Raw genomic sequence first — 15,983 nt, 5'->3', positions numbered from 1 at the left:
TCGCGGGTACAAGCGGCTGAAATGAGTTTTCTCTGTGGGGTGGCTGGGCTCTCCCCCTTAGCGATAAGGTGACAAGCACTGTCATCCGGGAGAAGCTCGGAGTACAACCGCTGCTCCTCCGCATTGAGAGGAGCCAGATGAGGTGGCTTGGGCATCTGGTCAGGATGCCAGGAGGAGCTGGGCAAAGTAGCTGAGGAGAGGGAAGACCGGGCTTCCCGGCTTAGGCTGCTGCCCCCTCGACCCGACCTCGGACAAGCGGAAGAATGGATGGATGGATGGAAAACAATGACTGTTGATTGTATTTTTGAGAGCACATCTTACTTCGTCAGCCAGGAATCGGAGCTTTTGGAGGAAGTTTTGCGCCAGCTTGACCTTCTCTCTCACTGTGCTTTTCTTCACCAGCGACCTCATGACCTTGGCTTGCTGGCCAATGGCTTCCTGCGATCGTGAATGTTCTCTATTGACACTCAGACAGTCTCTCCACAGCAAAATGTACCGTCCCCATACGTACCACTTCAGACATGCACAGCTTGACTCTCTCCCTGTCAAGTTTGGTTTTGCCCGACAAGTTCTGGTCTGTGTTTGCCAGCACGAGGAACTGACTGAGTGTGGAGAAGAGTGTGTGAGAGTCAGCAGCTTTCTACGTCTTTTTCTCCTCCATGTGCGTATTAGTATAGACCTGCATCTATGGCTGAGATCCTCCAGGACGCCCCTCAGCCTCCGCTCAGGGTATGCCTTTTCCGTCTTGATGATCTCGTGCACGTCGTTCAGCCCTTCCTCCTGCAACCACACACGGTAATCATGAAGATTAAGCTTCAGGAGCTTTCTAGCGAGGTGTGCCACTTGCCAGACTGTCTGCAATGTTGTCTATGATGTTGGCGTTGTACAGCCTCCGCCTCTGGTCCTGCCACCAGCTCTTGATGTAAATGCACGGCTTGCGCTCAAAGTAGGGCAGGTGGAAGTAGTTTCTGGGGGGGACAAGCCGGCAATCATGACAAACAAACAAATATATGCAAAAAAGGACTGAAATTCAGGCATCTCAATCAACCAAGGCCGCCACCAGGGAGCGTCAACTGATGCTGGCGGTTCTGACCGGTCAGTGATGACGGGTTTCATGGGCGGGGTGGTCGCCACTGAGGCCAAGTCGCCATCATCGTCCATCTCTTCCTCGCTGGAGTCGTGGATCAATTCTGTTTCCTCTTCACCGTCCTCCTTCTTCTTGCCCCGACATTTGGGCTGGATGGCCCCATCCAGTTCGTCTCCATAGTAACCTGGCCAAAGAGTCATCACAGGTGTCATTTGATTTGATATAAAGTGCAGAAATACAGTGGTGTGAAAAAGTGTTTACGAGCTTCCCGATTTCTTGTTTTTTTGCATGTTTGTCACACTTAAATGTTTCATATCATCAAACAAATTTAAATATTAGTCAATGACAACACAACTGAACACAAACTGCAGTTTTTAAATGAAACTTTTTATTATTAAGGAAGAAGAAGGTCCAAAGAGTGCAGTGACGACTCATCCAAGAGGTCACAAAAGACCCCACAACAACCTCCAAAGAATTGCAGGCCTCACTTGCCTCAGTTAAGGTCAGTGTTCATGACTCCACCATAAGAAAGACACTGGGCAAAAACACTGGCAGAGCTCCTAATCCAAAACTGGTGGTGGTAGTGTGACGGTCTAGGGCTGTTTTGCTGCTTCAGAACCTGGAAGACTTGCTGTGATAAATGGAACCATGACTTCTGCTGTCTACCAAAAAATCCTAAAGGAGAATGTCTGGCCATCTGTTGGTGACCTCAAGCTGAAAGCAACTTGGGTTCTGCAGCAGGACAATGATCCAAAACACACCCGCAAGTCCACCTCTGAATGGATGAAGACTTTGGAGTGGTCTAGTCCAAGTCCTGACCTGAATCCTATTGGGATGCTGTGGTATGACCTTAAAAAGGAAAAGCCTCCAATGTGGCTGAATGACAACAATTCTGCAAAGATGAGCTCCTCCCCAGCGCTGGAAGAGACTCATTGCAAGTTATCACAAACGCTTGATTGCAGTTGTTGCTGCTAAGGGGGGACCAACCACTTATTAGCTTTAGGGGGCAATCACTTTTTCACACAGGATCATGGAGCTTTGGATTTACCTGTATTTTCTCCCTTAATAATAAAACGTTTCATTTAAAAACTGCATTGTGTGTTCAGTTGTGTTGTCATTGACTAATATTTACATTTGTTTGATGATCTGAAACATTTATGTGTGACAAACATGCAAAAAAAAAAAGAAATCAGGAAGGGGGCAAACACTTTTCAAACCACTGTATGTAAATATATTTTACATATATTTTATAAAAACTTAAAAATAATGTAAACCTATATTTTTAGAATAGAAGAAAAGAATAAAAATGTTATTAATTTGACTGAACTAATTAGAATTGAATTAACAATGAATCAACATATGTGCTTTCATCAACTTGGAATAATTGAGAAAAGCCAGAAGATGTTGGGTGGGATACGTGGTTATTCTATTTATTTAATTTTATGCACAGAATTTGTGGAGATACAGCAAAAAGAATATCATTTTTTTGTCAGAATCAAACTGAATTTGAACTTGAAAAGTTTTCCAATGGAGGCCTTTGTCCATGTGGCTGGTGGATGATAAATTACATACTGTACCTATGGTGACCTCAAAGTTAATGGGCTTGTCTCCAATCTTCCTGTCAATCATGGTGGCCTCCAGGAACGATCCAAAGAGGAAGAATTCTTCAATCTTCCCAGTAGCATTCTGTCAAATAAACAAGTATAGCTGCATCTCCTATTGTCTGATATGTTAAGACATGTTCAACAATGGACTTCTTCTCGTGGCGCCTCACCTCTGAGATGTTGGGTATGCCCTCCAGCTGTACCTCGGTGGAACTGGAGGTGTCGGGAGAAGAGGGGTCCAGGATCTCCACGCCCAGGCTGATTAGCAGGCGGGCCCTGAAGGACACGCCCTCACCGAGACCCTCGTTCAGCTCCTGGTACTCGTCCATGAGGGTGTAGGTGCGCGTGGAGCCGTACATGTTGACCCAGGCGGGGCCCAGCGTGGGCAGGAAGCCTGGAAGGCACGACGGAATCCCACATTTAAATGCTATCTTGTCTTTGCTATTTCAGTAAATACCGCAATGCTTTATACTTTCAATTTCATGGCTTCACAAACACGTTTTAAAAAAAATAGATTAATTAATAAATTATCGCTGTTTCATGGTTGACAACAGCCTAGTATTAGTCAATTAATATTCAAGAAAATTTTACAGACTTTTGCCTCAATAAAGCATTTTTAAATAGGCATTCAGAAGACATGATGATATGTAGTATTGTATAGTGGTCACTAGGTGTCAGTAATGTTACATTGATGAGACAATAGCCACCGCAGGAAGTACTGTACAGAACAGGAAGTAAGAAAAGAAAAACAACAAGGAACTCTCCCAATGTTATTATGTCTACTATATTGGGTAATAGGAGTGTAAAAGAGACTATAGGGATGTTATTTCATGTCTAGGGGGCTCTAATAATGTTTAAAAAAATGTATTTAGAAGGTTATTAAGTTTTCTATGCTCTTACTATGTAAATATTCCATTTACAAATAAGGAATGTTACTTTCATTAACCGCGATAAACGATGACTGTGCCTCCTTTAATTAACAGCCAAGTCTGGTCTATAAAAGAAAATAACCACCGGGGTCATTATTAGCGGCAGATGAAAAAATATCGGCATTTTTTAAAACCGTTGTTTCCAGTCAACTCATCAGTGCTATTACTGCTAGCTATCATGAACACTGGCTCTGCTGTGTTGTGCAATTCAGGATTTAGGGCCATTTTGTATGCCGCGTATCCTCACTCGGGTCATGAGGGTATGCTGGAGCCTATCCCAGCTGACTTTGGGGCGAGGGGGGCGGGTGCACTCTGGACGGGTCGCCAGTCAATCGCCAGTCAAATCACATGTAGACAAACAACCATTCACACTCACCTTCAAACCCATGGGAAATTAAGATATTAACCCAACATGCATGTTTTTGGAATGTGGAAGGAAAAAACCCCACGCACGCACGGGGAGAACATGCTGTACATGCTGTACATGCTTGACCAGTAGAGGGCACTGCGACACTGCTAATGGGACGAACAGAGGAAGAGTTAGACGCTGGGGAGATAAAGCTAAATGGAAAGCTAAATGATACAACCCGGACAGAGCGTGTGATTAAAGTTTTTGAAGAGTTAATAGGCCTGCACAACGACGTATGCTCGACCACTTCTCTTCAAAGGTAAATAACATTTATCATTACGTATTATTATATCACTTTTATTATTGTTTTTTTCATTAATTATCCTGGTTTAATATTACTACTGCATCCAAACTCATATGTACATACATACACATATACTGTATATGTATACACGTACATGTAGTACCTATATCATTGGTAATACTACCTTTTCCCCGACTTAAGAACGATTCAACTTAAGAACGGTCGTCTGGAACCAATTGTGTTCGCTAGTTGGGGACTTTGTGTAGTTTTGTGAGAACCACTTTGTATTTTTTAACATTGAATACAAGTAAATGTGCACATTTTTAAGCGACACCAACACCTTTAGAATATAATAAGTCTCTGAATTTATTATTTTTAATAACATTGTTATACTGAAGCTAACCAATAATAAACAAAATATTTCTGACCATTAAGGTTCTCAATTATTCTCTGTCATGCCTCCATTGGGGGACGGAAATGTTTTCGCTCATCCAAATTTAAAAAACTATTGACAAACTGATCCTATCTATTTATTTATCTGTACTACACAGACTGAACTCAAAACTGAAACCAGCAAAATGCAACAAAATGGAAAGGAGTGAAGCATACAAGCATATTGAAGAGTCAAATTGCATGCTGAGTACAACAAATTCCTACACGTTGGCAGATCTGCACTAATATTGAAAGTCTGTTGGACCACCTCGACTCATACGACGGCTTCGAATGTTCAGTCCAACTCCTTTCAAACTCATGGATCGGAGCGTCAGGATGAGATAAAAGGTATGTAAGATATAAATTCACCAAATGTCTGCAGATGAAATTTCATTGAAATGTGATATGTTAATTTTGGTCCAGAATTACTGTGTTCATGCAATTTGTAGTGTGGCGTAGAAACCAATAGCAAGAGTGCTAGCCCTACATGAAAATTATGACACTTGATTTTCATCCCTGGACTTTTTGTTGATCAAAAATTTAAAAAAAATTGGACAAAAATTGCCACATTGAGAAGCTAACTGCTGATGCTGTATTCATGAGCTTCACAACAGATATGTGTTAATTGCACGACAGGATATGTGATGTTACACATATGGGTATTGGCTGATATTGGTTTCGGAAATTGAGAGTTGGACAATATCGGCATATCGGTTATCGGAAAAATGCCAATATCGGACATCCCAAATTAAAATCCATTAAAAAGTGTTATAATTTCAACGTTGTGTTTAACACTGATTTCTTTCAAATGTCAGCAAAAAAAAAATACATTTTATCGTGTTGAGCAATGTCTGAGAGCCAGATGCAGTCATCAAAAGAGCCACATCTGGCTCCCGAGCCACAGGTGCCCTGCCCTGATTTAGGGTATGTCGCTAGCAGGGAAGCAGCAGCCTCACCTTTGTCTCCGTCGTTGGAAATCTTCCTCAAATCCAGGAAGTGTGTCCCGATTGCAACATCATTGACTTTATCCGAGTCCCGGATTTGTATCTTCATGCGCTTGCACAGCGGCGGGAACATCTCGGTGAAGACAATTTGTTCGTTCCAGATGGGCTCGTAGCAGCTCTTCTGAACCGACGTCTTCCCCTGGCAACACATGAAATCACCACCTGGTGTTAAGGTAAGTGTATGTTCATTCAGTACAACTGCACTCTATCATTAGGGGCCGAGCACCGTCATGCAAAGGCCCTCCTGAGACTGCTGTGCTTCTTACTACCGGCATTTAATATTACATACAATATTAGGGTTGTGAACGATAAACCGATGAAACCGATGATATGCCACCTCTGGTGTAGGCCCATTTTTTTAGGTGCTAATTGCTTTTCATAGAAATAGCAGACCACCGTCTTGCATTTAAGCCAAAGGGTCAAGCTGTTCCCAAAAGGGGCCGGTATGGCTTTTAAAAAAACGTTATTCTATTGACTGCCCTGGTTCACGACGGACTATTAGGGCCACATCTGAGATTTCGAGAATAAAGTGGTAATATTACGAGAATGAAGTGGTAAATTTACGAGAATAACGTGGTAAATTTAGGTGGCGTAGGGAAAATAGAGCACAGCTCTTCATGAAGAAAGGAAACTTTCCTCTTGCTTCAGGCTAGCTTTTATTTATAACGTGGCAGCAAAACAGAGCAGTTGAGCATTTAGCATTTAGATTAGCATGGCTAGCCCTTCTCACTTCCGCCTTCCTTACCCCGCCCCCTCCACATGCCAAAGCTGTCTCGGCAATGCCTGTAGCATACAGTTACAATTTATTTCGCGTAAATGTACAACTTTATGAATAATATGAATAAGTAATATGAATAATATTACAAGACTTTATTCTTGAAATCTCAGATTATTTTAATACTCCTGAAAGAGCTTTGAAAATGGGGGACTTATGTGACTTGGCCTTGGGCAAAGGCAATATTACCACTTTTTCTCTCATAAATTTACAACTTTTATTCTCTGAAATATACTACTATTTTTCTTTATTCTCGAAATCTCATATTTTTTTTTTTTTACGTGGCCCTAACACTCTGTCATGCTGGTTAACTTTCTTTTTGACAGTTAAAAAAAAAAAGTGAAAACACTGCCTGTACTGTAAATAAAGGCTGGATGATGGTGACAGTTTGACCTTGGCACTGACGAATTGATTGGTGTTGATATTTGTGTGAGAGAGTGTGTGTGTGTGTGTGTGTGTGTGTGTGTGTGTGTGTGTGTGTGTGTGTGTGTGTTACTTGCCTTCTGCCCAGCAAACTGCACTTGGACATAAGGGTCCACCAGGTCTTTATTCTCTCCTATGAAAGCCTTTTTGACGTTGGCCATGATGCTGGTGTTCATCCTGGGCAGACCCTCGGCCCTGTAGACCTTCAGGTAGTAACGGGCCCACTGCCGCTCCGCTGGGACCCCCTCCGGGATCAAGAGGTTGCTGGAGGACAACACGTCCATTGGAATCCCATAAATGACTTTAGAAGTGGTGGGTGGGTGGCGTTACCCTTCAATGTCGTCCTCGTCCGACTCGGTGGCCTTGTGCGGCGTCTTGATGGTGTCTCCCTTGGCGACCACTGAGATGTCACACTTGACGTAACCTTTGCACCCGGCCGTGATGTCATCGGGATCGGACAGCAGAGCCCATTTGTGGTTGAACTGATGTTCTGCAAGAGGGAAACGGCAGCGTGGTCAGTTGAAAGGGAACGATAAGGAGCTTTATCTCGGCTTTGAATGCGTCACCCGGCTGGGAGTAGATGGTGCCGACGTCCATTTTAAAAGTCCCCACCAGCGTCCCGCTACGCAGGAGGTTTTTGGAGTGGACGACCTGTGAAGTTGAGTTGGAGTTGACACGCTTGGTCTCACAGGAAACATCACTGTTGTGCTGTAATGTTCGCTGTCATGCATGATTCAAGCCCCTTACAGACAACTTGAGGATTTTGTCAAACATCACATCCGGAGGCACGTGGAAGTCGAAGACGAAATACTGCAAAAGAATCATCAGCAAATGTTGACAAAGTAAAGGTCGCTCGTTAAAGCTTTCACGGTAAAGAAACCACCTTTCATAACGTCCCCCCGCCAACCAGTAAGTAAGTCATAATACACCTTTATTTTATTTAGAGGCACTTTTCTGGGCACTGAAGGACGCCGCACAATCAAGAAATAAGGACCAATAAAAGCAGTACGAAAAATACATCAAAAACAAATTCATAAATGTGCCTAGCTGTCAAATGAATGACCTACAGTATAAATAAATAAATACATAAAAAATAGTGGGATTTTTTTTATTTATTTGGAATGTATTACATCAAATATGTATTTATTAATTTAAATGTAAACATGTATTATTTTCATAAATAAAGTCAATTTCATTTTTTGCATTTGTTTTGTATAAATACATTAATCAAATTTGGAAAAAATGAATGAAAGACGAAAATAAAATAAATATGTGAGTGAATACATACAGTAAATATGTTGCATGTATATAAAAAATATACTGTATATACTACAGTATGTATATCATATATTACCTATGACATGTTCATATCTACAATACATCTAAATATCTAATAAAAAATAAATCAGTACAGTACATTAAAAGCCAAACAATATGACTGCTGAATAATAATAAGGAAATGAATAAACAGGCAGGCTCTGTCATTGGCGCTGAGCTGGACAGCCTGGCATCTGTGGCAGAGCAAAGGACACTGATGAGGCTCCTTTCCATGACGGACAACCAGCATGATCCAATGCAAAGCATCATCACCGACAGAAGAGCAGTTTTAGTGGCAGGTTACTATCAGTGCCCTGCTCCACTGAAAGGCTGAGCAGATCATTTGTCCCCCACGCCAATGCGGCTTTTCAACACAACAGAGGGGGAGCGATGAAATACACACTCAGGGCTGGACTTATTACCTTATGATGCATCTGTTCCACATTTATTCATTTATCTTATTCTATTTTCTTATTTTTCTTAGCACTCCTGTCTTGCCTTGTTTGTTATTTTGAAGTGATTAAGTTTATTATGACATTTTTGCAGGGCTGCTGAAAATGTGATTTTCTCTTGGAGATGAATAAAGTATCCAATAAAAAACAAAAATAATTGACAAAATACTGTAAATATAATTGGACTTTAAATGCACCACCATATTTTGGCTGTTTTGTGACATGCTGGCATGGATATGCTACGGCATGTCATGCAAGTGACCCACCTCATTGTAGTAAGGACAGTTGGTGGATTCCTTCATGGAGGTGTACTTTTTATCCTCTCCGATCTCCACACACACCATGGGGTCCATGTTGAGACCCACCAGCTGTCGGGCCTCGATCACGGTCACGCTCACCTGCAATTGCACGCAAAGCAATCAACTGATGCGGACATTATGAAGTAAATGTCATCCTTCTCTTACTTGGTAATCGACAGGCCGGCCAGAACTGGGCTCCATCTTGATGTCAGGTTTGGACCTTGGGTATCAACGACGCAGCGATTCAGTGGCTGGGCTGAATTGAACGTGCGCAAATATTCCTGAGAGTCCTGACCGTTTGTTGGACACGTTGGTGGTGACGGCGGTGACCGAGGCCAGCGAGACAGCGTCCATCTCCAAGCGTCCTCCCATGAACATGGCCTGGCGATCCAGGTTCTGTGCCTCCAAAACAGCGGGCTCATCTGATCAACAACAACAACGTTTAACGGCTAACGGGCTGATACACCTTGCATAGGGCTTCATTCGTAATGACTTGGAGTACATGAAAAAGCGGAAGGGAAAATAAAGCTCTCTTTGACCACGTGGTGGTTTATCAACAAGTCTACTGCACAACACGGCAGCAACAGAACCAGTGTTGTAATAGCGGTCAGGAGCAAAGCGCTGAGTCGGCATTAATACGGGTGACGAGCATTTTAAAGCGCACACAGAGGTAGATAAAGCTACTGCACTCCAGCGACTGAGTTAATAAAAGAACTACAACAGGAGGTTGCCTTCCACAAAGGAGGATTGAAAAAAAAGTCTGAGATTTACAGAATAGAGTCATAAATTTGCCAGAATAAAGTCCTCAATTTACGGTTTACGACTTTATTCTGGTGAATTTACGAGTCTATTCTCGAAATCTCCGATTTTTTTTTTCTCCTACGGCCACATTGAAAAAAACAAATCTGAGATTTCGAGAAAAGGCTTGTAAATTTAGGAGAAAAAAGTTTTAAATTTAGGAGAAAAAAACTCATAATGTGACCTTTGCCCAATGCCAAAGGTCACAATCTGTAAGTCCCCCCTTTTCGTAGCTGTCTCAGGCAATGCCTGTAACGATGCAGTATTAAAATAATCGGACATTTTGTGAATAAAGTCGTAATTTTATGAGAATAAAGTCATAAATGTACGAGAAAAAACTCGTAATATTAGAAGAATAAAGTTGTGAATTTACAAGAAAAAAATTGTAACTTTACAGTATGTTACAGGCACTGCCTGAGACAGCTATAAAAAGGGGGGACTTATGTGAACTTTGGCCTCATGCATATGGAGGGGGCGGGGTAAGGAAGGCGGGATGAGAAGGGCTAGCTAGCCATGCTAATCTAAATGCTAAATGCTCAACTGCTCTGTTTTGCTGCCACGTTGTAAATAAAAGCTTGCCTGAAGCAAGAGGAAAGTTTCCTTCCTTCCTGAAGAGCTGTGCTCTATTTTCCCTCTGACACATATGACACGTAATTTTACCACCTTATTCTCCTAAATTTACAACTTTTTTCTCGTAAATTTACGAGAAATTGTCCGTAATACTCCGTCGTAGCCGACAGCCACAGCTCTCACTGCCAATGTTTCTGGGACATGCTGCTAATTAGAGAGACCTTGGCGGTCATTTGCTTTTTGCAGAACACTTTTCGACCATTTTGAAAGCAAAACAAAAAATCAAGTCACAAAATGAATTAAATTAACTGGAAAAAAAAAATACATGTCATGAATTATTTTAGAAGTAATCAAAGTCACTTAAAAATGATGTAAATATCTGATACCCAGTCTAGTGCTGGCATGCTTGTGTTATGTTCCAACCTGATCCTAACTGGGGAGCCAAATGACGACGCTATGATTTGAATTGTACTGTAAGAAAACAAAGATCATTGGTCCATACCTCCATTCTTGTCCTGCTTGTGGCCACGGTGCTTACTGCGCTTCATGCTTCACGTCGCTTTGTGCGTTCTGGGACACTAATTTGCTAGTAAACCTTTCAAAGGTAACATAACAAGATGATATGAACATAGAAAAGATTGAAACGAAAAGTAATACACAAGTGAATGTAATATATGCTTAAAAATGCAACATTGGTAAGACGTAGTTTTGGAAGTGGCAAAAATGAAGAAAAACAATACATAACAAGTATACAGTACTGGTCAAAAGTTTAGGCACACTTGCCAATGCAAGCGAAGGAGGAGTTGTGATGGCGTTTGGCGCAAACTACCTGAACATGACCAATTTAAAGACAACTTTTCTAACAAGCAGCCTATGAAGTCGTCATCAGAAAATATAAGATACAAGCAAAAAAGTAACAGTACAAGTTATGTAGAGGAAAAAGTTGGAATCTAAGGAGAAAAAGTCGTAGGTTTACGAGAATGATGTCATAACATTGGGCCTCATTCACGAAACCTTCGTACGCACAAATGTGTTCTTAAAGCCTTCTTAGGAAGATTTTTGTCATTCATGAAACGTGTTCTTAACTCACAGTTCTTAGATCTAAGAACAAATTGTACGAACGCTCAGGAGGACTCTTACGCACAAGCAAAGCTTGCCTTTCAATGCGCAATCGCCCTCATGATGGATTTTGCAACCTGATTCCAAAAAATAAAATAATAAAATATCCCAACAATGATTTATCATCAAAACAACTCAAATATACTCCATGGATAAATATATATTCAAATCCCGACTCATTCATCTATTTCCCTACCTCAATCGCAAACAGTATCACTCAATTAATATCCAAATAATCTCCGATTGGCAACAAGATTGTGAATGTTGTTGCAAGTTTCCCTGGAGGTACACACGACTCCTACATTTTCCGAAATTCCTCCGTTGGAATGCGCCTGAGTCATGGCGCAGCATGCGACGGATGGTTAATCGGTGCGTAAAATGTTAATTTCTTGCCTTTTGCATGTTGTTATGTGGCCATTAACTTATTTTACAGGTGATGGAGGCTATGCCCGGGCACCTTGGCTCATGACACCATGGAATAATCCGCAGACCCCACAAGAACAAATGTACAACCAAAAGCACACACGTACACGCTCCTGCGTGGAGCGCACCATCGGTGGATGTGTTTGGACACGGCAGGTGGAAGGCTGCTCTACAAACCAGAAAAGGTAGGTTTTGTAGTATTTAATATTAGGTTTTAGTTTATTTATGCTTTGGAAGGGCAAAAAAATAAGAGGCAAACATTCTGATTCTTTGTTTGTGCTCTCATTAATCCAGGAATTCTCCATTGCAAATATGTTTTATTTGGCCAACTGGATAAATCATTGATTCTCTGGTGTTGCAGGTGTGCAGGATCATAATGGCCTGCTGCGTCTTGCATAACATCGCAATGAAACTTGGTGTGCCTATTGTGCACGAGCGCCCCCAGATAACGACATGCGCCCCCAGCCACGTCTTGAGCCAGAGCACGGGGCTGCTGTATTAATTAGGCAGCGTCTAATCAAATGTAACCACAGAAAAAATACATTGTCACACACAAACTATGTATTTTGACTTTATTTTTCCATCATGATTGTGTAAATATTTTCTAGAGTTTCCGAAATGGTTTGGTTTCTGATTGATGGCCCACCTCCCGTTTCCTCCCCTCCGGTGCAGTCCAATCTTTTTTTTTACTCTATTTTAAGTCAAAACACTTCTTTTTAACCTCTGCGGTGGTGCGTTTCTCCGTGGAAACGGCATTTATGTTTCCTGCAATGGTGCTCCATGCCGACTCTTTTTGGATGGCCTGGTGACCGGTGGATACACGTGAAAATAAGGTGGTCTTGTGTTCGCTCACTCCTTGTAAAAGCACCTCTATTTCAGTAGAATTGAACTTTGTCTTTCGTTTGTTGTCCAGCTGCTCCTCAGTCTTGCCCTTGCGCGTTGCCATCTCCGCCTCCAGCTGCCTGTTGCGCACGGCACATTTTTGACCTTATATGGGAAATAATAGGCGGTGACCTATGCAAATTAGGGCTCACATGCACGGGCATCGCAGTTGGCATTCATCAACCTAAGAACACCGGTGCGAACGATTATCCCTACTTAAGAACGTGTCCTGAATGTGGCGCAGTTTCCAACCCGCGCCTTCTTAAGTACACTTCTTAAGAAGACTTTTAAGAAGATGTTCGTGAATGAGGCCCATTATGAGTAAAGATAACCTCATTTTAGTAGCATAAAGTTGAAATATTCAAGAATTTTAATGTTTTTTTAAAGTTGTGATATTACGAGAATTTTTGGGGAAAATTTGGTTGCGGAAAAAGTTATAATGTCACGACAATAAATTGGAAATATTATGAGAATAAAGTCATAATATTATCAGAAGAAAATGTATAAATTACAAATAATAATGAAGAAAGTTAAATTATTTGGAAACAGGTATTTTCACCTTTACCACAAAGTTGGGATGAAAAAGGAAAACTACAAAAAAAAAAAATAGAAAAGTCCAAAGTAATTTTAAAGGATAAAGTCAAACTAGTAAGAGAAAAAAGTTGGAATATAATGTAGGTTTACGAGAATACCGTTGTAATATTAAGAGGAAAAAAACCTTCATTTTAGTAGCATAAAGTTCAAATATAAAAAAGATATAATATTATGAGAGCTTTTTGGGAAAATTAGGTTGTGGAAAAAGTTATAAAGTTACAAGAATAAAGTCAAAATATTATGGCAATAAAGTCATAATTACAAGAAGAAAGTTGAAATAGTTGGACGACTGGTAAAGAAAAAAATCTGTTTTTTTTCAACAGGTCAACAACATAATAACAACAAAAAACACAGTTGCATAAAGTTGAAATACTAAATAAAAGAAGATGCCACGTCGTAATATTATGACAAACACACAAAACAAAATAAAGTTGGAATTTGTGGAAAATTAGTTAGTATAGCGTTATGGGTATAAAGTCAAAATACTATTGGAATAAATTCAGAATTACGAGAACAACATTTCCAAGAAGACAGTTGAAAGGGTTGGAAAATTAAAAAAAACCACAACAAGTGGAGAAACGGGGGGCGCACTGGGAAGTGAGTTGAGTGAGTTAGCGAGGCCTGTTGAGCGTAAAGCCGGGCTTGCATGTAATACGAAGGTGGCTCTCTTTTAAAGCAGCTACATCACCATGGTAACTTAAGCTAAACACAGAGTTGTTGTAATCCAAAGATAAAAAGGTGTAACTTTACGAGAATAACGTCGTAATATTATGTGGAAAAATATTTGGAAATAGGTGTTTTCGCCTGTATCACTCGGCTGGGATGCAGCCTTTTCTTGAAATATATGGTAGATAGAGTAGTAGAGTAGTCCCGCGCTGCATCCCGGTTCCAACATCGCTCCTTCACTCGATCGCTTTTTTTATGAATAAATGATGGCTGTTTCGTGGCTGACGATGGCCTAGTATTTGTCAAAAAATATGCATATGTAAGCAAATTGCCCAAATTAAGCATTTTCAAGCATAAAAATGGCTAAATGAACTAAAATACAAATACAGTACTTGTATAATCCATTAAGACCAACCGACATTCAGCTTGTGAAAGTAGTACTCTACATCGGTTACTAGGTGTCACTAATTGTTCAGTGAGACCCCCACCAAAGTACCAGACTTCAACAACTACCTTATATTATCGCACAACAGGCACAATCATCATAACATCATAACAATAATGATAATAATAACACGGGTTACTGTTGCGGCCATAGCCCACAACGAGCTAAAACTCAACTTTGAACCTCCGACGTCACTTCCTGTCCGCCATTGATTCTGCTCCTCTACAAGGTAAACTGTCTTAAACGTCTTATTTTCTCTGATTATATCTACTATATTGAGCAATAGGAGTGCAAAGGTGACTATAGGGGTGTTATTTTATATCTAGAGGGCTCTAATAATGTTAAAAGTATATCATATATTCCATTCATAAAGAAGGGATCCTATTTTGTGGAAATTCACTTATCGCGGTTGGGCCGGGAACCAATAAACTGCAATAAACGAGAGATGACTATATAACTTTTTAGAATATTGCGTTACAAAACATCAAAGTGGCCTTTGCATCCTTTCATTTTTCACTATGTGGGCCTCCCTGGGAAAAAGTTTGGACACCCTGGCTTTAATCCTAATGCAACTTTAGAAGGCAGGCTGAGACTATAACATGAGATTAAAAAGTCTATACATATGTAATCTATGTGAAAAAAGCAGCCATAACATTATTTAAATGTGACTTTAGACCACGGGTGTACAAACAAACACTCCAAATCCCAAACAAACCGCTTTAATGTATTTTTTTATACTGTGTAAAAAGACTAAAATGGTGTTGTGTTCAACGCTTTGTGTCATTGTTAGTTATCAGTATCAACATTTCAAATGTTTGTGCCTTTTTGCTCTATGTTTACCATTTTGATTGGACTTTTTTTGGGGGCGGGGTAATTCCATTTCTACAGTGTGCCGTAAAAAACGTCAAACGGCCCCGCGAACTTCAATAGGAAGTCCATATCAGGGTAATATGTAAGTGTGCGATATCATCAGGGTGCCGCACCCTGTGTCGCCCATGAAAAGGGCTTTGAATTATTCAAACTGGTCGCCCTTAATGTGATAATTAAACAGGATACATTTCACATGCGTGCTGAAAAGCAATGCACACACGCACACACTGTTTAAGGGCGACTAATGAATGGAGGCGCACCTTACATTGTTTTCATTTCAGAACCAAGCGTCTAACTCGACTCCTATTCTTTCCTACTTGAGACTGAAATGGGAAAATGCAAGCCGTTTACACATAATCCAACAAAAACGTCTTTTGAAAGTTGCCGGCTACACTTTTTGGATAATGTGAGCATAGGTGGAAATGATAACAAGTCACACAAACGTTGTGGTACATACCAGTCAATGCAAGTGATGCTCTCGTCTTTGCCAAAGAGGTGTCCCGCAGGGAATGAGCTCCGGCAGGACTTTTCTTTTCCCTGAAATAAAACAAATTTACATGAACATTTGCCTCATTTTTTTTTTGGTTTTGTCTTTTTAAAACACGACAGTTATAGAATACGCCGGCGCTGAGAAAAGAATG

At 40.8% G+C, this 15,983-nt stretch overlaps 1 protein-coding gene and 1 long non-coding RNA gene across 2 annotated transcripts in view; one reads left to right on the top strand and one right to left on the bottom strand.

Annotated features, from left to right (window-relative positions):
• LOC129192490 (otoferlin-like) overlaps positions 1–15,983 on the bottom strand; it is a 71,559-nt gene that overhangs the window by 36,466 nt on the left and 19,110 nt on the right. The window contains exons 3-19 of the mRNA XM_054796586.1: positions 15,800–15,879; positions 10,846–10,938; positions 9,271–9,397; positions 9,141–9,195; positions 8,943–9,074; positions 7,655–7,717; positions 7,474–7,558; positions 7,238–7,397; positions 6,985–7,171; positions 5,662–5,848; positions 2,862–3,085; positions 2,665–2,773; positions 1,094–1,271; positions 848–968; positions 680–780; positions 512–602; positions 322–438 (exon numbers count right to left, since the gene is read on the bottom strand). Of these exons, the coding sequence (XP_054652561.1) occupies positions 322–438; positions 512–602; positions 680–780; positions 848–968; positions 1,094–1,271; positions 2,665–2,773; positions 2,862–3,085; positions 5,662–5,848; positions 6,985–7,171; positions 7,238–7,397; positions 7,474–7,558; positions 7,655–7,717; positions 8,943–9,074; positions 9,141–9,195; positions 9,271–9,397; positions 10,846–10,891 (1,983 nt within the window). The 5' untranslated portion in view covers positions 10,892–10,938; positions 15,800–15,879. The remainder of the gene's footprint in view (positions 1–321; positions 439–511; positions 603–679; positions 781–847; positions 969–1,093; positions 1,272–2,664; positions 2,774–2,861; positions 3,086–5,661; positions 5,849–6,984; positions 7,172–7,237; positions 7,398–7,473; positions 7,559–7,654; positions 7,718–8,942; positions 9,075–9,140; positions 9,196–9,270; positions 9,398–10,845; positions 10,939–15,799; positions 15,880–15,983) is intronic.
• Positions 4,150–9,550, top strand: LOC129192491 (uncharacterized). The gene is made up of 4 exons (XR_008573428.1): positions 4,150–4,288; positions 4,825–5,053; positions 5,811–5,882; positions 9,155–9,550. It is a non-coding gene; the product is annotated as an uncharacterized LOC129192491 (long non-coding RNA).

This window comes from Dunckerocampus dactyliophorus, chromosome 13, assembly GCF_027744805.1.
Source record: "Dunckerocampus dactyliophorus isolate RoL2022-P2 chromosome 13, RoL_Ddac_1.1, whole genome shotgun sequence".
Classification (NCBI taxonomy): domain Eukaryota; kingdom Metazoa; phylum Chordata; class Actinopteri; order Syngnathiformes; family Syngnathidae; genus Dunckerocampus; species Dunckerocampus dactyliophorus.
Note: the sequence above shows the minus strand (reverse complement) of the source record. Positions and strands in the feature narration are given on the sequence as shown.